This window comes from Strix aluco, chromosome 26 (genome assembly GCF_031877795.1).
Source record: "Strix aluco isolate bStrAlu1 chromosome 26, bStrAlu1.hap1, whole genome shotgun sequence".
NCBI classification, from domain to species: Eukaryota; Metazoa; Chordata; class Aves; order Strigiformes; family Strigidae; genus Strix; species Strix aluco.
Genome location: NC_133956.1, coordinates 3,123,141 through 3,142,396, shown reverse-complemented (window position 1 = coordinate 3,142,396; position 19,256 = coordinate 3,123,141). Strand labels below are relative to the sequence as shown.

General features: G+C 52.9%; 1 protein-coding gene across 19 annotated transcripts in view; it reads right to left on the bottom strand.

The window, feature by feature from the left end:
• MACF1 (microtubule actin crosslinking factor 1) overlaps positions 1-19,256 on the bottom strand; it is a 145,701-nt gene that overhangs the window by 9,042 nt on the left and 117,403 nt on the right. For 9 of the 19 annotated variants that reach the window (XM_074807249.1, XM_074807257.1, XM_074807254.1 and 6 more), the window contains 30 exons: positions 18,955-19,074; positions 16,988-17,095; positions 16,405-16,623; positions 15,604-15,807; positions 14,795-14,803; positions 13,472-13,703; positions 12,538-12,764; positions 11,482-11,604; positions 11,275-11,376; positions 10,767-10,868; positions 10,495-10,668; positions 10,233-10,388; positions 9,875-10,072; positions 9,386-9,514; positions 8,893-9,066; positions 7,929-8,084; positions 7,581-7,787; positions 7,334-7,453; positions 6,940-7,109; positions 6,610-6,769; positions 5,756-5,950; positions 4,732-4,860; positions 4,508-4,651; positions 4,186-4,374; positions 3,743-3,860; positions 3,036-3,199; positions 1,679-1,841; positions 1,379-1,533; positions 1,051-1,125; positions 267-284 (listed from right to left, as the gene is read on the bottom strand). In XM_074807249.1, the coding sequence (XP_074663350.1) occupies positions 267-284; positions 1,051-1,125; positions 1,379-1,533; positions 1,679-1,841; positions 3,036-3,199; positions 3,743-3,860; positions 4,186-4,374; positions 4,508-4,651; positions 4,732-4,860; positions 5,756-5,950; positions 6,610-6,769; positions 6,940-7,109; positions 7,334-7,453; positions 7,581-7,787; positions 7,929-8,084; positions 8,893-9,066; positions 9,386-9,514; positions 9,875-10,072; positions 10,233-10,388; positions 10,495-10,668; positions 10,767-10,868; positions 11,275-11,376; positions 11,482-11,604; positions 12,538-12,764; positions 13,472-13,703; positions 14,795-14,803; positions 15,604-15,807; positions 16,405-16,623; positions 16,988-17,095; positions 18,955-19,074 (4,440 nt within the window). The remainder of the gene's footprint in view (positions 1-266; positions 285-1,050; positions 1,126-1,378; positions 1,534-1,678; positions 1,842-3,035; positions 3,200-3,742; positions 3,861-4,185; positions 4,375-4,507; positions 4,652-4,731; positions 4,861-5,755; positions 5,951-6,609; positions 6,770-6,939; positions 7,110-7,333; positions 7,454-7,580; positions 7,788-7,928; positions 8,085-8,892; positions 9,067-9,385; positions 9,515-9,874; positions 10,073-10,232; positions 10,389-10,494; positions 10,669-10,766; positions 10,869-11,274; positions 11,377-11,481; positions 11,605-12,537; positions 12,765-13,471; positions 13,704-14,794; positions 14,804-15,603; positions 15,808-16,404; positions 16,624-16,987; positions 17,096-18,954; positions 19,075-19,256) is intronic. The other 10 variants (XM_074807252.1, XM_074807260.1, XM_074807261.1 and 7 more) reach the window with 3 other exon arrangements.

Here is a 19,256-nt window from a genome sequence, read left to right as displayed (position 1 = left end):
GGAGAGAAAAATCTCTCCATTTTTGTCAAATCCTGCTTTTTCCACGGAATTTTTCCCCTTTTTCTGCCCAGTGCAGTCTTTTTTTTGGGGTGGCCCTCCCAGCTCAGGCACTCCCCTGTACCAGGCTCTGCTGAGCAGCACTCACAGATCACATCCTCCCACAGCAACAAAGGACAGAGCAGCACCACAGGCACACAAAGCTACGTTTTTTTTTTTTTTTTAAAAAAAAAAAGAGGTGAGAGACAGCATTGCAAGGCAAACTGTACCTGATTGCCGAGGAAGAACTACGGAGAGAGAAGAGTTGTGGAGGGAGAGGGGATGGGGAGGGGGGGGAGGAAAGTCGAGAGGAAGAGGAGGGGAAAGAAAAACAAGAAAAACATTTATGGGATTAACAGTGCAATAACCATGAAAACTGTTAACTGCAGGTAGTTAGAAATCTGTGGGGTTCATGCTATTTGGGGGTAGGGTAGAAGCTCAGGGAGCCTGGGCTGGTGCAGCCGGGGGTGGGGGGGCGAGGGCTGCGGCTCGGCTCCTCCCAGCCAGAGCATCAGCCCCAAAACCAGCGGGCAGGAAAGCGGCAGCTCTGCTGCCAGCGCCTTTCACCAGTTCACCTCGGTGAACGATCTGAAACATAAACAGCGAGCTTGTTACAAAGAGATTCTTTAAGGAAATTATTCTCCCTTCTTCGGGACCGAGCTAAGAAAAACACAGGCGTAAGGTACACTCATCCACGAGCAAAACTTCAAGGGCGGCTGCCGGCGGAGTGAATGCAGCGTTTCACGGGGCCGGCGGGCCGGCAGCCCCAGAACAGGGCCACTTTTATGCTCTCCCGATTCGGGGAACGCCCTGGGGCCGAGGATGACGCTGGGCAAACACAGCCCAGCCACCTCCGCCAGGAGCCGGAGGACGAGGTCTCCATCTCGCCCCGGGGAGCCCAGGGGGGTCCCCCGGCGCCAGGCTGGGCACCCCGTCGGTGATCAGCCCCCCATGAGTGGGAAGGGGGAGCAGGATTTGTGCCGCCGGGGCAGCGTTTGGCCCCCTCAGCCTTACCCGGTATTTGTTCTCGCCGATCTGCTCCACTTGAAATCTCTTGGCACACTTGCACTGGGCCACTTGCCTGGTGACCTGCCATCACCAACAACACAGGTAAGGGACCAGGATTTTGGGATTCTCCCCCAAATACAAGGCACTGCTTGGATAACGCACAGCCCTAAGCAGCCTTTCCTTCAAAAACATGGTAGGTACTGGCAGTACCCAAATATTTTGGGCTCAGCACCACCACAATCCTTTTTTTTCTTCCTTTTTGTCCTCCCTACTGCCAACCCGCAGCCTGAACCACCCCAACGCCCCCAAGCACCCATCTCTTCTGGTGCTTTACCTCATCTTCGATCTTGTCGGCGTCAGTGGTGGGGCGGTAGGCATCCTTGTTGGGATGGAGAGCAGCCACAAACTCATAGTAATCGATGTAGCCGTCGCCGTCACGGTCAAAGATGTCAGCCACCGCCGTCATCTCCAGCTTCGTGGTGGGGAATTCTGGAAAGAGAGAGAAAGGAGTGACTGATGCAGGGACCTCACTCATCAGATGTCGGAGCTGCGTCTCAGTCCTCGAGCAGGGTCGACCTCTCGCCACACTGAGGTGGCCGTTTGCCGAGCTCGTTTCAGGCAGAGAGGGACTTACTAGAGGCCAGGATGCCGTCGATAAACTCCTGCCGGGTGATCTTCCCGTCTTGGTCTTTGTCGATGCGCCGGAAGAAATCCATGACACGGGATTTCTTGTGGTTCATCCAGCGCATATACTTCTTCCGCCAGACATCGAAGTCGAAGTTTGCAAATTCCTTCAACTGGAAGGAAACCCGTGAGAGTCAGTGGGGGAAATCCCCGAAGGAGCAGCACCCCTGGCCCTACAGCACCCTAAAACCCCGGCCTTCAGGTCAGCCCCTGCCCGAGCTCCTGGCATTAACACTCACCCCCCGCACCGCCCGCCCTCCCGGGAAGGTTAATCTGGGTTTATCCAGACGACCCCCGTTAACGAGGGGGCCACTCCAATGGACTTTCCAGAACAGAAGGACACACAGCGTAGCCGACAGCCACCACGGGGACCGCGCATCATCGACACGGGATGCAGCATCCCCCACGCTGCTGTACGTACACATACGCAGAGATATCAGCTACTTGCACACAGACACACACACACCCCCCCGTCTCTGCTCGGGCGTTTGGGGATGGTTCCTGACCCGGGATTTCGCCTAACGACTTGCCAGGCTCTGCCCAGGAGGAATACTCATTGTTGGCATCATTTTGGGCACGTGTTTCCCCTCTCCCTTTCCATCTAAGGAGCTGAGGAGGGATTTCTTGCTCATCCTCCAGGTAAGACAGTGCCTGGGGCACATCTCAGCTCTGCAAAACCTGGCCCTGCGGCTCTGCCACCAGCCTCAGACGAACCAGTCACCCTCCAATTTAAACTAACACCCTTTTTATCCCCCCCTGACAGGACTCCCACAACCCCACCAGCTCAAGCAGCTCACAGCAAGGTAATGCAACAATTTTTAGCGCTTTTTTTTTTTTTTTTCTCTAAACATTCTTGGAGTTAAAAGCAACAAAGAAAAAACATTAATACGTATAAACTGAACTGACCTACAGCAAAAGCAACAAAAAACAAAAACACTCACTTCTGGGCATAGCTGCTTTGTTAAGCATAAATAAAAACAAAAATTACATTAGATGTTTGGAAAAGATATAGACAGTAATTGTTAAACTAATTACTAGGAGTAAAGCAGGCCTGGCTGTCATTACCTCTACAGATACCGACTGCAGGGGCACAAAACAGTTCATTAATGTGCAGTTAATTACAGAAGGTAGTTTTCAGCCTTAATATTTCAGGAGTATTTTTTTCTTTTTCTTTTGGCATTTTCAGAAAAGGCAGCAATAACCGTCTGCAAGAGCTGGGCAATTCAAGAGGCAGCACTAATTTAAAATGCTTCTCAACCCCCAGCACTGCTCCCCGCTCCCTGCCCCGAGCAGCCGGTGGCCGTTACCTCCTCCAGCCTGTCCAGGGCATCGTTGAGCTTCCGCTGCCGCTCCAGCGCCAGCAGCCAGACCTGCTGCCAGCGGGCCGAGAGCTGGTTTATCCGGGGGTTCTTTGTTTCTGACTGGGAGATAATGGGCATGCTGGGGGGGGCGGCCTGACTCAAAGATTTTCCTGGAAAAAGGGAGGAAAGGAATTGGTTTGAGGTGGTGTTGATGGGTTCAACAAGTCTGAGCAGCCCGGGAAAGAGCAGCAATGAAATACATTTTATTTTTCACATAGAAAACCTCCCACGGCCTTGCTGGCTGCTCTCCAAAGGGATGCAGTGTCCCCAGGTAGGAGGACGGAGTGATGGATGGCTCTACACCCAACTCCCACCCCCAGCGCTCCCTTTGCACTTGGGAATTCACAGTGGACTCTGGCTTTGAGAAACAACATAACAAAAGACCCCAAAACCTCATCACAAAGCAACTGCAGAGAGAAAGAGAAGAACAGTGACAGCACAAGCTTCCCCAGGCACCGCACACCCCAGCACGGGTGTTTTGGCAAATGCCACCTGGATTTTCCCCTCCTGACAAGTTTCAACTGCCTTCCTGGTGGCTGTCAATGCAGGATGCCTTGTTAATTGATAATCAAAGTTAATTAGTTTCCTATGTGTTTCATTTCCTCCCACAGTAGCACGTTTCACTGAAAGCTGCGTATCGAGCGGAGACATACTGTTGCTGCGGGACTTCTCGATGAAAGGCCCGTGGGGGGGCTCAGTAGCTTTCCTCTTGTATGTCTTTGTGACCCGGTCCACGTCTGGCTGTTTCCGTGTCATCTCCTCCATGAAGGACTGTCAAAAGGGACAAGAAAACCTTTGCAGTTTCAAGACATTTTCAGTCTCCTGTTGCTCCAGATCCTCGCTGGGACGTGCCAAGCCCGTAGCGGAGACGTGAGCGTTAAGCGATGGGGGCTCAGGGTCAAGCTGTGGCTTGGATCTGCAGATGCTGGAGATCATCCCCTGGGCTGGCTTTGCTCCCAGGTGACAGCTCCGGTTGGGCCACATGCTGTTTGAACAGGGACTTCCAAGAGAAGTCACTGCCTCCTCCATGGAGGGGCAGGAAAATCCACCCCCCGCCCTTCTCCCGAGCGCCTGCTGCGTTCAGCACTGGGCTCACCTGGTGTTCGGAGATGAGGGCTTTGACCTGATCAATATTTTGTGGCATGGGCTCCTGGTCCCGCTGGATCAGGGTTGTCTCAGCCCACTGGATCCAAGCCAGGAGCTCTTCCAGGAGCTCTGCATTCGCCACCAGCTCGGACAGCGCAGCCTCCAGTCTCTGCTGGTGCTGCTTTGCCCACGTGAGGACCTGTTGGAAACACAGAGACGACCGTCAGTCCAGTGTGGGAAACCTGGCACAGGAACCATCACCCTGTGGCCATCCCTGGTGGTGGTGGTGTCCACCAGCCCCTCTCGCCATCAGCCTGGAACACAGGACTCACCTCCTCAAACCTGGCTCGGATGATGGTGATCCAGTGTTTGATGGTGGTGATGCAGTCGGGGTGGCAGGCAGCCAGGATGACCTCCCCCATGCCCACTGCCGCGTTCACATCCACTCTCTTCTCCTCCACTTTCTTCATGAACTCCTGAAAGGCCCAAATGAATTATTTTGCAATATCGTCCCCTATAAATTTTGCTCGGGTTGCCTTTCCGAGCTCCCCGCTACCTTGTGTGCGTCGATGAGGGACTGCAAGGCCTCGGCGTCGTCGGGAAGCGCGCCCCGAAAGCGCAGGGACTGCTCTGCCTCCGAGAGCCACTCCAGCAGCATGTGCACGGCCGTCCTGAACTCCTCTGCCTGTGGTGACAAGAGCATAGGTGTTAGCCCTCCTCCTCCTGAAACAGGCCGCTCCGTTCACTGCTGAGCTGGATAGACAAAGGGCTGAAAGGGACTTTAAAAATAAATTAAAAAAGGGGGGAAAAAAGCCCCGTCCGTTGGCCTGGGTTTGTGCAGCACCAGCAGATGGGTCCCACCATGGCTGGGCACCTCCCTCCCCTCGGCGTCAGCTGCACTGAAGAACTAAATGTTTTTAAAAACAACTACCTGTGCTCTGACCAATTTGGCACCTGGGTAGTTTATTCTGTAAATTGCCTGCTTGACATAAAAACTACTTAAGAGCCTTTGACCTAAGGAAGTATTTCTTTCCAGAACGGGTTATTAGGCAGTGGAATGGGCTGCCCAGGGAGGTGGTGGAGCCCCCATCCCTGGAGGTGTTTAAGAGTAGGGTCAACATAGCGCTGAGAGATATGGTGTAGTTGGGAACTGGCAGTGCTAGGTTAATGGTTGGACTGGATGATCTTCAAGGTCCTTTCCAACCTAGATGATTCTGTGACCTTTTTTCATTAGCTTCAATCTAGGTCTCTCTCTTGCACTGGACATTAGTAAACACCAGCCTGGACAGTCTCTGATCACCGCTCTATTCCTGCTGTGCACATCGGTGAGATCTTTTCATCCTCCCTTTTCAAATCAGCCTTTTTTGGCTCTTCTTTGGGGAAAAGAATAAATAACTGACACCAACCCATTGCTTTACAGTTCTCACTGGTAACTGCTGCAGGGCTGGGGTGTCCTGCTTGGCCAGGAGATCAGCCACCGGGCAAAACCTCTTCCCTGAGGTTTGTGTTGACCTCCTGGCATGAACCTGGAGCCCAGCAAAGCTCTGTGAGGTCGTTTCCACCCGTAACCTTCTGCTCACCTGCTTCAAGGCCTGTTCCAGGCGGGTTTGTTTGGACACGGACAGCTTGCACACTGTGTCCCACCGGTTGCTCAGCTCCTGCAGCTGCACCTTCACCCAGGTCGTGTCGTCTCGGCTGTTCTCGATGAGCTCCCGGCCGGAGCGTTTCAGCACCTGGACTGTCCCCGTGCGCTTCCCCAGCTCCTTCTGGAAAACCTGGAGGGAGAGAGGGCAGCAGTCAAGCAGGGCTGGTCAGTCCCAGCAGGTTGTTTCATGTGGGGGAGGAAAAAAACCCAGGAGGGAACATCTGAAATGGTTTGGAACATGGTTTTCTGCACGCACATCAGGGATCCACCACAACCCGGCGCGATGGGAGGGCAGGCAGGCAGGGAGCTAGACAGCGCAGGCAGCTCCTGAGCGCGTTTTGGGGTAGGAGCCCCAGCTTTCCACCCTGGCAGAAGTGGTCAAGACCTGGAGCAGGCAAGTTCTAGTCCCTGCTCAGGCTGTAACACAGCGGCTGTCTTGAACGGATGCCCAAGCCCTGCCCGGGGATTTCATCATATGACCAAGAGAGAACTGCCAAGACCAAAGTTTATAGAGGACTATAAATTCAGCCATCTTTTCAAGACTAAACCCTCAACAGATCTGACTGATAGCATCTCAGAAGGACAGAGCTCCAGCTCCTGTAACCTTCCCAGTAACGTAAAAGTTTCTTCCCACTTCTTCGCCCTGTTTTTGCTCTCCTTGTCCACCACAGCAAAGCAGAGCAGCGAGACACACGGCTCTGCAGCAACTCTGGCTCCTCTGTTCTTTGGCTCCCGGGGAAGACAAGCCCCACTCATGTCTCTGAGAAGAGCTGGAAAAGGCGCTCTCACCTTGTGAGCATCCATCAGGTTCATGACCAGATCCAGGTCACCATGGACAGGCTGGTCTTCAGCTAACTGGGGTTCCACCTTGTAGAGCCAGTCCACCAAGGCCTGCAGCGCATCCATGAACTGGCCAGAGAACAAGAGAGCTTCTTCCAGCTTGTGCTGCCTGCAAAGCAAACACCCCCATGAACTTCCACGAACAAACTCACCTCCTTTTGTCATGTCCCAGTGACCTTCTCCAACCACCCCATGAAATGACCTCCCCTGCTCTGCTCTCCCCTTTGATAAGTCCTTGGCAAACGAGCGCAGCTGGTGCAACGTTAGGGCTGGACTTACCTTTCCACAGATTTGCCACACACCGTGTCCCACTTATCCCGGACTTCTCCCAGTAAATTGTCCAGCTTTTGAGTGTCATCTGGAAGCAAGGCTTTTTCTTTGAGGGCTCTGCCTGTCCTGATGGTGGTATCGTAGACGGGTTGCTTCCCGCCCAGTGTCTTCTGGAACTCCTGGAAACCAAAGAGAAAACTGCTTCAGAAAGCCTGGCCTTGGCTCTCTGAAGACACCTGATGCTTGTGAAGGTCCCCATCTGAACGTTTTCCATGGCAGCGGTAGGCATGGACATGCCTCTCCGTGGTCCTGACTGCAGAGGAGATGTTGCCCTGCTCCCCCTCCCAGCACAGCACCCTTCCACCCAGCGTCCAGCACCAGTCTTGCTTTGGCAAAGCTCTACCTTGTGTTTGGAGAGCTGGAGCTTGATTTTGTCGGGATCATTGGAAATCTCCAGCTCCGAGTCCAGGTGATTTTCTGCATCCTCCAGCCAATCAATCAGTTTCTTCCAAGCTTCGTGGAACTACAAAGAAACAGGAGCAAGTCTGAAATTTAACACTGGTGGTATCCCCAGACCTTTTCTTGTCTCAGGACCTCCTGCCCTCAAGGCTGGCCCTTGGGGTCTGTTGCACCTTTCCCACTTCTCTCACCTGCTTGGCTCGCTTCCTGGCATCATCAAGAGCCCGTCCCCGCTCCACCGAGCGCTGGACGACCTTCTCCCAGCGGGACTGGACGCTCACCAGCAGGTTCTTGATCAACACCACATCCTGCTTTTGACTGAGAAACTTCAGCTGGTTCCCAGTTTGATCCAGCTCGATGATCCGATCCCGATGAGCGTTCACCTCGTTGGCAAACACCTGTGAACAGCAAAGGTGTGTCCTTCTGTCTGTAAGGGGAGCCGGACGGGCCTGCGAGCAGCCCGTGGGTGCAGGGGAGATGAGGTGCCACCCTTGCTCCCTCCACCCCGGGGAGCCGTTGGGTGCTCACGGCACCGGTACCTTGTGCTCGTCGATCTGGGCCAGCACAGCGTTGAGGATAAGGCTGGCCGGGGGTGCGATGTTCAGGCTCTGCTCGGCCAGCGTGAGCCAGTTGATGAAATCCTGGAGGGAGTTCTGGAAGTCCGTGGCCAAGGCCAGCGCCTCCTCCAGCTTTGCCTGCCGCAGCGGGGAGGGAAAAAGGGAGGGGGGAAAAAAACACAACACAGAGGGTGAGAGCTCACGATCCGCCGTTTCGCAGACAGAGGCAGCCTTTGTGTCCCTGCTGAAACATCCCTCTAACAGGAACCTCATCGCCTCGGCCCGGGAACGCGACTTGTTTACCAAGGGGAGGGGGCTTCCGTGAAAGCCACCGCTTTCTTTCAAAACAAGAATCGTCCCTGAAAGGGGAGGCCTTCATCGGCACACGAGCAGCTGCGTCACCCTCAGCTTCCCAAGAAAGGGATCGCCATGGGGAGAGCGGCTCGGTAAATGAGGTGGATGATATTTCGATAGCAACAGCTGCAGCACTGCAAATTTATTCTGGGCTGAGGCCACTGCGTCCCTTGTTTTATCTCATCACCAGCCAAAAGCCTAGGATGGAGTCAGCTCGGAGGAGGATTTGGCCTGCTGTCTCTCAGAGGACCAACAGAGCCTGCCTTTCAGAGCCGCGGGAGGTTTCTTCCCACCTTTCCTCTAAATTAACCCAAAATGCAATTTCACTCTCATTTTCTGTGTGATTTAACCAACTCTGGTGACTATCTAGAAAAAAACAGTAACAGCTTGATGCTCAGACAGCACCACCTGAAAGACAAACTCAACCTGTCCAACCAAGAGAGAGGTTGTCTAAAAGAACCACCCCCAGCCCTCCTCTCCGGCCTCGACTGGCTCCATCCCTCCCGGGAAAGCCGAGCAGCGCAGCAGGGAGCACGTGCTGTCAGAGCAGCTCATGGGGCGAGGCTGGACGGTGCCTCTCTGCCAACACTACCTTTCTCTCCTCCATCTTGGTGCTGACCAGGCACCATTTCTGCTCCAGCAGCGCTACGCTCTGCTCCGTCTTGGAGCCCGAGCCAGAGTCATCGCGGTTCAGCAACATCAGTCGCCCCTTGGCCAGCAGCTGACTGTAGACGTCCTCCTTGGCCTTGAGCTGGCTGTACAGCTCCTGCAAGGGAGGCATCACCCAAACGTTACACAAAGGAAGAGCTCGGAGAGGGGCCACGGCTCGCTGCGACTCAGGGCGAGAGAAAATTACGTTCAGGGCAGGCAGCAAAGTGACAGCAGTGGGTCACTTTGATCAGCGAAAGGTGGTTAAAGCATCATGATGCTCGTCCCAGGCATCAAGTGCAAAATTATCTCTAAGAAAAGACCAGAGAAACACTCTTCTTCCCATTAGATATAGAAAGGAAAAGTTTTAATGCTGATATTTGACAGACAGGAGCTTGCTGAATTAAAAGCATTAAAAATCTCTCCTAAGAAATTACCATGTGGGCATTGAGTTGTTCCCGGGCAGTTTCTGGCAGACCTCCCGTGGGTTTTGATGCCGACAATTGGCTCTCCATCCTCGTTAGCCACAGGAGGAAGTCTTCAATCTCACCATGGAAACCCTGGGCCTGTTCGGGAACATATTATCGGCCACGGATCAGATGACATCAGCCACCATTGATCATGCGCCAGGGTTAACGCTGTGTTTGCTTCAAAATCAGATAAAAAGGCAGAGCTGGATGTACCAGTGCCTTAAGGAGGGGTATACATGGCATATCCTTCACCACGCGGATGTGCCTGGGCCCTGCCATGCTTCTGGGCAGGCACTGAACCACTCCAGGTCTACGAGTTACGTGAAAAACTTGCATAAAAAAATTCCAGTGTCTCTCTACTTCTTTCCCTCTTCATCTCCTCCCAAAGCAAAGGGGGGAGCGGACCCTCAGCAGCAACCCACTGCACAGGGTGTACCCCCGACACGTCTCGCTGACCTGCTGGAGCGTGGACTGCAGCTGCTGCTCCCTCTCCTCTGTCTTTTGCAGCACCGACTCCCAGCACGAGTTCAACTTCTCCAGGCGGTTCCGGAGGCTGCTGGCGTCATCCCCTGCGCTCGACTCCAGCAGCTCGTTGCCCGCTTTGTTCACTGTCTCCACGGTCGCTTGGTGGGCCAGGACATCGTTCTTCAGCACCTACGAGAGAAGTGTTGGGCAAACCTCTCTAAATGTGTTGGACACTTCTCTAAAACCCCCTGTTAATTCCTGCAGGTTCTCATGGACTTGAACCCTTCATGAGAAATAAAATCCTGCAACAGGAATAGACTAAAAATGGACCTGGAGTGGGAGTACTCACATGGTGCTTTGCGAGTTCAACCTCGATGACTTTGGGGTCTCCATTGATGGGTTTTTGTGCATCCAGCAGCTCCTCGGTGTGGGTCAGCCAGGCCATCAGCTCCGCCAATGCGTGCTGAAACTGGCCGAGCGCCAGGAGAGCGGCTTCTAACTTGTGCTGGGCAAGGACAGGGATGGAAAAGGAAAGTTTAAGTGATGAAGCAGGTGGAGCATCCCAGCGAGTTTCAGCCCCGCACTTGCAAAAGCCCAGATCTTCTCTCTACCTGTCTGTGAGCAATTTTCTCGCCCAAATTCTCCCAGAGATGTTTCAGCTCTGTCAGTGGTTCCTTTATGATGTCTCTGTCTGTCTCATCTGTAGCTTTTTTTAGCATCAGTTCACCTTGGTGATTAAGCTTTTCCATCTCAATCTGCTGCTGGTAAACCTCCATTTTAAACTCCTGCCAAAACAAGCAGGACAAAAACCAGAACAAAATGAATCACTGGAGCACAAGCTCTGCGCTGCAAAGCAAGAACCGGCCCCGCTCTGCCCGTGTACCTTCATCTCGTTCATTTGCTCCTTAACCGTGTTGAGGTCAGTGCCGACAGGAGACATGTTGCAGAGTTTGATCACGGCGTTATCCAGCCAGTCAAACATGGCCTGCAAGGAGCGCAGACGCCGTTAGCAAAGGGAATGACAGAGCGTGCTCCCCCCGCAGCTGGTCGGGGAAACCCTACAACTGTGAAACTTGTCTTTGGGGGCAGAGGTGCCTGCTTGGCCAGCACTCGCTTTTGCAAGCGCTTTCCTCCCCTCTCCTGCTTCCAGCACGAGGACCTGACAGCAGCCAGGCTCATCCTGCTGCTTCGTGCGGAAATGAAGCAGATTTGGGAAGACAAATGCAATCAAATATCTGCTCCTCCTTGGAGCTGGTTGTTGAGCCCTATCAGAGGCTGCAAACACTCGCCCAGGAGATGTTTTCTGCTTTGTGTTAGTGCACCTCAGGGAGAAGATTTGCAGTGGTGTTCCCAAGGTCTACCCACTCCACACAAACAGCTCTGCCTCTTACTTGAAGCGTATCTTGGTATTGCACAGCCGACTGCATGGCTTCTTCAAGCTTTTCAAGCCTCTCCTTCCACGTTTTGTTTAGATTTTCCCACGCGTTGTTCATCTGCGGAACACAAGATTGCCCACAAAATTCGTTAGGCTCTTCTACTGGAGCTCCCACTTGCTCCTACCTGATGTTATCTGAAGGAGAGGCTGCTGGTTTTCCTACCTCATCAATGCTCTTTTTCACTTCTGGTTTCTCAGTTTCGCCACAGGCAAAAATTAAATCAGTTCCAAGGAGTCGGATGAACTCCAGCTCTTCATGCAAGCCGTCCGTCTCCTCTTTAATAGTCTGTATGTAACAAAGTCACAGAAGAAAAATGTTTATTACTAAATTCTCTTCCAAAATTGCCCCCTGAACAGGAGGGCTAAAGCACGGAGAGTCCTTCCTGCTCTGGTGTGCTGCACCCTGACCACAGCCCCGGCCATGTCCTGCTCACCAGCATCGCCCCCACCAGCCTCGTCTGCTCCCACCTCTGCCCACAGTGGCAACGGGGGAACTAAAATAAGAACATCTGTATTTACCTTGACGTGTGCCTGAACTGCCTGGCTGAAGATGTTGTTTACAAGAGATGTACTGTTTACAGGAGTATTTTGTCAGTACAGGAATTAGTTTTTGAGACTCAAGAGCAGCAAACCAGAGTCAGAATGGTTATAGAAAGGAAATAGCAAGGACAAACTTAGCAAAGCATAAAGAAACATCCCTGCTCCCCCAGGTCCAAGTCAAGTCAAACCCACCTGAAGTGGATTTCACCACTTTTGAAACAACCAACAACATACAAATCCAAGCCCATCCAGCTTCACACTTATCTCCAGTCTAACCAAAATCTAAATATACACTTCCCACGCTAGACAGCACTCAGATGCCTTCGGCTCAGACTGGGAGCAGAACCGTGCAAACTTTCACATCACTCAAAACAAGTGGGCACACGACTCTGGCCACACGCTTGATAAGCTTCCCAAAACAGTAGCAGATAAAGTGATTTAAGCATCATTTCCGTGTCTGGAACAGGGGGTGGTGGTGGTGGGGAGGGATATGTGAAATACGCTTCTGTTTTTTTTTTTCTTGCAGTTCCAAATTGCGATGGAAATAACATTTCATAATCCGACTGCCTGCCTACAAAACTATTTTACAGCCACGCTCATGTCTGAGATCTGTCACAGTTTAGCTTACAAGCTGGGTACAGACAAGCTCCAGGCTGAGTTACAGTCCCATGGTCCTCACCTCTGCCGCTTCCACCTGCTGCTTGATGATGGAGGGGTCAATGCCTGGGCTCTCCAGGTCGTGGACGATGTCCTGTGTGTCTTTGATGGTAGTCAGGAGGGCTGCCATGTCGTACCAGAACTTCTCTGCAAGCTCCAGGACATCAAGGAACTTCATTTCACGTTCCTCCGCCCGAGCTTTGATGTCTTCCCAGAAGAAGACCATCTGATCCAACTTATCCTGGATTACTGAGGAAGGGAATAAAAACATTCAGTGAAGAAGGAAACCTTTTTACAACTCAAAAGCATTTTGCAAACACTTTCCTCTTAGAAATAGCCAAGAGAATATTCAAATGGGAATTACAGATGACCAGGACTATCAGAGCATTAACTCCGAGGGATACTGAGGGACATGAGAAACTCCAGCTTGCAGAAATAAAGCCTTTATTTATGTGCAGGCAAGCTCAGGGCAAATTTGCCCATACACTCTCCTCCAACGAACTTCTGTTCTGGCCACCTCTAGCGTGAAGTCTATGCTCACTCAGTCCATGAGCTGGCTGTTGAGCTGCCAAGAAAGGTGCCAATTAGTGCCAATCGTGTTGACAGGTCTTTTTGTGCTGGGGATGTTCCTTCCCTCCATTAGATGCTGAATCGACACCAACAAATCATTTCACAGGGGCCACCAACGGTTGCCACAAGAGACCAGCTCAGCGTGAGGGCTCAGCTCACAAATGCTTCTTTCTCCTCTGGCTGATGCCACCCTGGCTGCTCCAGATGGGAGCAGGCACCAGATCTCTCCACACAGAGGACTCATCCTTCCTCCGAAGGCCCAAAGAGCCTCTGAAATACACCCCTGGGACATCAAAGCAAAGCGATGGAGCCACGGTTTGGGTAGGAGAAGCTGGGCACTGCCGCCAGCCCAGCCAGCACCTCCCGTTCAATCCACCCGGAGATACCTTTTGCTGCCAGGTCCTTGTCTGCTCCTTGCGATCGGCCGATCAGCTCTTCCCCGCGGCGTTTCAGAGCCTCGAAGGAGGGCTGCAGCTTTTCCAGCTCCACGGTGGCATTTTTGTTCTCGCTGATGCACTCCCGGATCTTATCGACCTCGGCGGGGATGAGGGGCGGCATGCGCAGGCGGGATGAGAGGGCCTCCAGCGTCTCCAGCATGGGCTCGATCTTATCGTGGAACTGGAGAAGAGCAAGTCCATTAGGGCAGGCGAGAGGAGGTGAAGCGACGCCGCACTGCTCCCTGCGTGCGCGACAGCCCTCAGCGCTGCGCCCAGCGGCCTCTCGGAGAGGACAAACATTGCCTGCAACAGCAACCAAACCTGCAGCCTCCTGCTCACGCCTGCCTCTGCTTTCCTTCGCTGCCAACAGCCCCGGGCTGCACCAGCTCAAACCCCACGTCAGCCGTACAGACTCACGGAGCCGGCACCGGCAACCAAACGCGGCAGCGATTTGGCACCGGATTCAACCTTGCAAAATTCACATTTTTGACCGCTGTCCCGCTTCTTGCGGACGGGCAGCGTGGCAAGAAAAACCCGGTTGTTTGAGCATCTGTGCAAAGACGCTGCTGGAAAAGCGCCTGGTTTTGGTGCTGACGGAAAATCTCCCGCTTGGTGCGACGCCAGCGAGAAAACCACCCCGGCAGGGTCAGCGGGAGATGGTGGAAGGCTGCATGCGCACGGGGAGGAGCGAGCTGCCACGGAGCTGGGGCTTCCACAAAAGCAGAACCAGAAAGCCAAGAGTGAGAGGGGAAGCGGGTCTAGCAGGGTTTATCATTATTTTTTTAAAGAAAAGTCAACTTTGGCCTTAAAGATCCCAAAGCATCTCTGCTGGTGAGGAGGACAGCTCTGCGCTCCGGTTGCCAGCTCTGGTCTCTCTCTGCAGGACACCGGTGTCGGTGTTTGCCAAGTCCCAGGCTCTAGCAGCAGAGAGGAGACGGGCTCTCGGGGCAAAGTTGATCGGGACACGCTGGCTCAGCCAACAAGCAGGAGCAAACTGGCAGGTTCAGCTAGAGCAGAAAGCTCTGTGCATCAGTGTCAACCGCTCTGAAAGCAAAACCTCAGCTCTGCAGGAAGCATTCCCAGCGGCCTTCCCGCCGAGACCGGGCGGCAACGCAACGAAAGCCATCTCACAAACGTGACTTCAGGCCCCCGGAGTTAATTTTTAAGCGTGTTCTGCTGAGCTGTGCACGGACCAGAAATAAAAGTCCGGGTGTAAAATAGAATCAGGCCAAAGAAAGAGCGTAAACGAACATCTGTGGTGGTGGGGCTTACCTCTGTAATCTGCAATGGTGGGGCGCAGTCAACACAAGAATGAAATGGGACCATGTGGGGAGGACGGGCACAGGCAGCAACACACACAGATAACACATTCCACAATGGGAGTGAGAGATGAGACGGGACAGGGGTGTGGGGGGAAAAACTCGGAGTTAATACAAGTGCAAACCAAGAGAAGTGACTACACAATACAGGAATAAAAAAAAAAAAAAATAAACACCCAGACACGACAAAAACCAACTGTGCTACGGTAACACGGGGTGAAATGAAACATAACTAGGGGTCATAAACCCTCCGCGGCAGAAACAATTCACCCCCTCTCTGGACTTTAGCACGTACAGCCTCTGCCCTTCCTTCTCTATCTCTGCTCCTGCAGTCACTGACCTTCTCTGGAGATGCCCAGACCCTGGAGATGACCGTTAACTCTCCCATACAAAGGATCCCATGGCTGTTGACTGCACACACAGCTTATCAGAAATGAAACTTATCTCTCCAAGCTCTTTCAAGAGGCTCTCTGGGCCCTTCCAACCTTGGGTGGATGCCAAAACAGCCCCTTTGAACTTGCATCATTATTGAGGTTGTAAAAATTTATTACCCTATTTACTATGTCAGGACTCAAACGCCTTTGCCCCTGTTTTCACAGCCAGCGCTGAGCAGCAGGAAACCTCCCTGGAGGTGTCTGACCACTTCGTGCCTTATAAAGGGTTTTACGATCATAACGCTCAGAATAAAACCGCATTGCAAAGCACGTGGCTTCCCCAGGGGACTGCGACAAGAAGACTCGGCTCCTCTGCACCCCAACGTACCTGGGTGGACTGCGAGACGGCTTCGTCGAGCGCGAGAGCCCGCTGGCACACCTCCTCCTTGATTTTGGCATACATGGCCTCAGCCGTCAAGTACTTTTTCTGCACCATCTCCCCTTCCTCGGGGTTGAGGTCCTTGAGCTGCGGTCCGATTTTCAACAGCTTGTCAATATGAGGTTTATGTTCAGCAATGGACTCTCTCAGTTGCTAGGGAATAGAGGGGAAAAGAATATATTTGTTTAAAAATCTATTGAAAGCCGCTGCCTATTTGTTTCACGCAACACTCCAAGAGCAATGAACGTATCTGGTAGTGAACTCACACCGCTGATTTCCTGACCCAGCATCTGCCAAGCACGTGGCATTCAGCTCTTCCTAACATGGCCACGGCTCTGCACACACCAGCACATCGCCCGGCACAGCTCCTTCCCTGGCACGGCCACCTCCCGACCCTCCCCACAGCCCCACGGGGGACACACCACAGAGAAAAATTGCGTTGCAGCTCTCTACCCTAAAAGCACAAAGTGCTTTTCCCTGCCACAATCAGGCAGGAGATCCGAAGGCAGCCAGGCTCCCTTGGGTGCAATCTGTATTTTAGCAAGAAGTGCTCCAACGTAACTAGTGATTTCCACATGGTATGCTCACGGCACGCTTGTATTACATAGGCAGGATCCCCAAAAAGAAGAGAAAGGGAAGAAAAATCAGAAAAATGCAGAAAAAAGGCGCTCTCGCCCCTGCGAGTGCTGCGCCTCTGTTTAAACTAGAAAAAACGATGGCGCAGGAGGTGCAAACGCCGCGTCCTCTTACCCTCATGTCCTCCTGCTGCTGCTTGAGCTGCTCGTGATCGATGGCCGGAGGGGGCAGCTGGGAGATGAGGGCTTGTGTCTCCTCGATCCACGGGTTCAGCTCCTCGTAGGTCTCCCAAAACTGGTTAACCAGGACCTGGGCGCGCTCCAAGCGAGCGTAACGCTCCGAGTTGAGCTGGCTCACAGCTTCATACTGTTGCACCAGGGATTCGGTTTTCTCCTAAAAAAAGAGGGAGGAGAGTTATAGCGAGAGATGTAAAAGGGCCCAGGAAAAGCGCCAGCTGCACGCTGCGAGCTGGAAGAGCAGGAGGTGCCTTTGGTGGCCTTCCACGCGTGCAAGCTGTAATTCCAATTAAAGCAACCTCAGAAATCTCCGCTGTCGTCCCCCCCCCAATCCCCAAACACTGCAATAAAAACATGCAATAAAGGAGAGTAATAAGTGTAAAGAGATTTCTGCTAATGCTGGTGGGAATTACTGAAGATGGGAGTAATTTTAAACTACTTCAGGCTGTGCAAGAACTGAGCGTTTGCCTCTCTCCCCTCTCTGTCTCCCCCGTTGCAGTAAATAGCAGAGGGAGGTTCACCTGGAGAACAGCTTTTTGTTCCTCCCCACACGTCCCAAAGATCTCATTGCGCTGGCTGAACAGTTCATCCATAGAGTCTTTGTGTCGAATAATGTCGATGGAAAAAGCCTGCAGAAAGGAAACAGCCAAAGAAAGGAAAGAAATCAGAGCCGAGCCCAACCTCTCCCCCCAGCCCATCCACGGGACCCTCCTGCCTGCGCCAGCTGCAGCAGAGCTCAGCGCCGCAGAGACCACGCAAAACTCAGCACAAGCGTCCTGCAGCATGCTGAAAATCTGGCTGAAAATGCAGATTACTGCATGTTTTTCTCATGACTCATCTGCATCAACCTCTTTCTTTCAAAGGCCAGAAAACAGCTCTTAAAATGAGGTATCAGTCCACTTCCACACTCAGGGTCCTCACTGGAGGAAAAGCTCCACCATCCATTCGTTAGCAAACACGTTAATGCCCTGCAACGATGCTCTCCAGAACTGCATCTACCAATAACTTTGTCATTCCCAAGGTCCACGCGATTAACAGCAGGAAGCCAAGCTGAGCTCAATTTAACTTAATGCCTGACGGTTCAGTCCCCCTCCTTTATAACAGTGTCTTATTTTTCTTTTTTCTTTTTTTTTTTTTTTTTAAATCCAATAAGCCCGTATGCTGCTCTGATTGCCGAGGCTGGTAAGGGAAGAAAAGGGCCGTTTATTTAAAGTGCACGTTCTTTCAGGCATGAGCTCATCTCAAAGATATAAAAAAACCCCAGCGTCTCTTTGTTCCACGTCTGGCTGCGGGAGGGAAACGAGAAGTCCCCCACTGCAAGGAACAATGAGCAAAAAGCAAATGTAAAAGCACCCTCATTAATCAATATATACATTTCTCTCAACCCTTCCTGCTGCCAGCGCCTGCAAGACCCAGGCAGAGCTTGCTCAGGCGGCCCCAGGGAGAGGCTTTGAAAGGAGCAGCTCTCTCTCGAGGGGAGACCAGGTAAGAGCATCCAGGCAGCCCTAAAGGGCTGTGCAAAGGTTTTGGCTCCTGCAGATGGACAGGAGGCTTCTTCCTTTAGAAGCCAAACACTTCAGTTCTCTAAAACCTCTTTCTCCCTTGTTTTTTCCTTTTACTTACCAAGGACAAGTGTTGCATCTTTCCCTGTGCTCAGTGCTACAAACCCCAGAAGCCTCTCCAGGGTACAGCTGCCCCCCCTAAACAGCAGCCCATCACCCCAACCACATCCCTGTCCCGCCCACAGCAGCGAGCACACACAGAATCACAGAATCATTCAGGTTGGAAAAGCCCCTTGGGATCATCGAGTCCAACCATCAGCCCAACTCTACAAAGTTCTCCCCTACACCACATCCCCCAGCATCTCACCCAAACGACCCTTAAACACACCCAGGGATGGTGACTGCACCCCCTCCCTGGGCAGCCTATTCCCCTCTCTGACCACTCTTTCTGGGAAAAATTTTTTCCTCATGCCCAGTCTGAACCTCCCCTGTTGCAGTTTAAAGCCGTTCCCTCTTGTTCTGTCACTAATTCCCTGGGAGAAGAGACCAGCACCAACCTCTCCACAACGTCCTTTCAGGGAGCTGTAGAGAGTGATGAGGTCTCCCCTCCCCTTCTCCTCCTCACACTGAACAGTCCCAGCTCCTTCAATCTCTCCTCACAGGATTTATTCTCCAGGCCCTTCCCCAGCTCGTTGCCCTCCTCTGCCCTCGCTCCAGCCCCTCGAGATCTCTCTCGTATTGAGGTGCCCAAAACTGGACACAACACTCCAGGTGTGGCCTCAACAGTGCAGAGCACAGGGGGACTATCACCTCCCTACTTCTGCTGGTCACACTATTTCTAATCCAAGCCAGGATGCCGTTGGCTTTCTTGGCCCCCTGGGCACACTGCTGGCTCATGGTCAGCTGCTTGTCAATTAGAACCCCCAGATCCTTTTCTTCCAGACAGCTCCAGCCACACCTCCCCAAGCCTGTAGTGATGCACGTACCTTCTGCACCTGCAGCTGAGCCGTCGTCTGGTCTTGCTCCAGGCGGATGGGACCGAGGGCCATCAGCTTCCGCTTGGTCTCAGCCACCCAGGCCAGCTCGGCGTCGGCCGCCTGCTCGTACTGGCACCCGGAGCACAGGACACGCAGGTTAGTGACAGGCAGCAGGGACGGGTCACACAGCAAGTTGGGGACAGTGGGAGACGTGAGGGGAGCCAGGGAGACACAGGGGACAAATGTCTCGCCCGGGCGTGCAGAGGTGGGGAGGAGAAGGGGACATCGGGGTGGACACAGATTTCTGACTC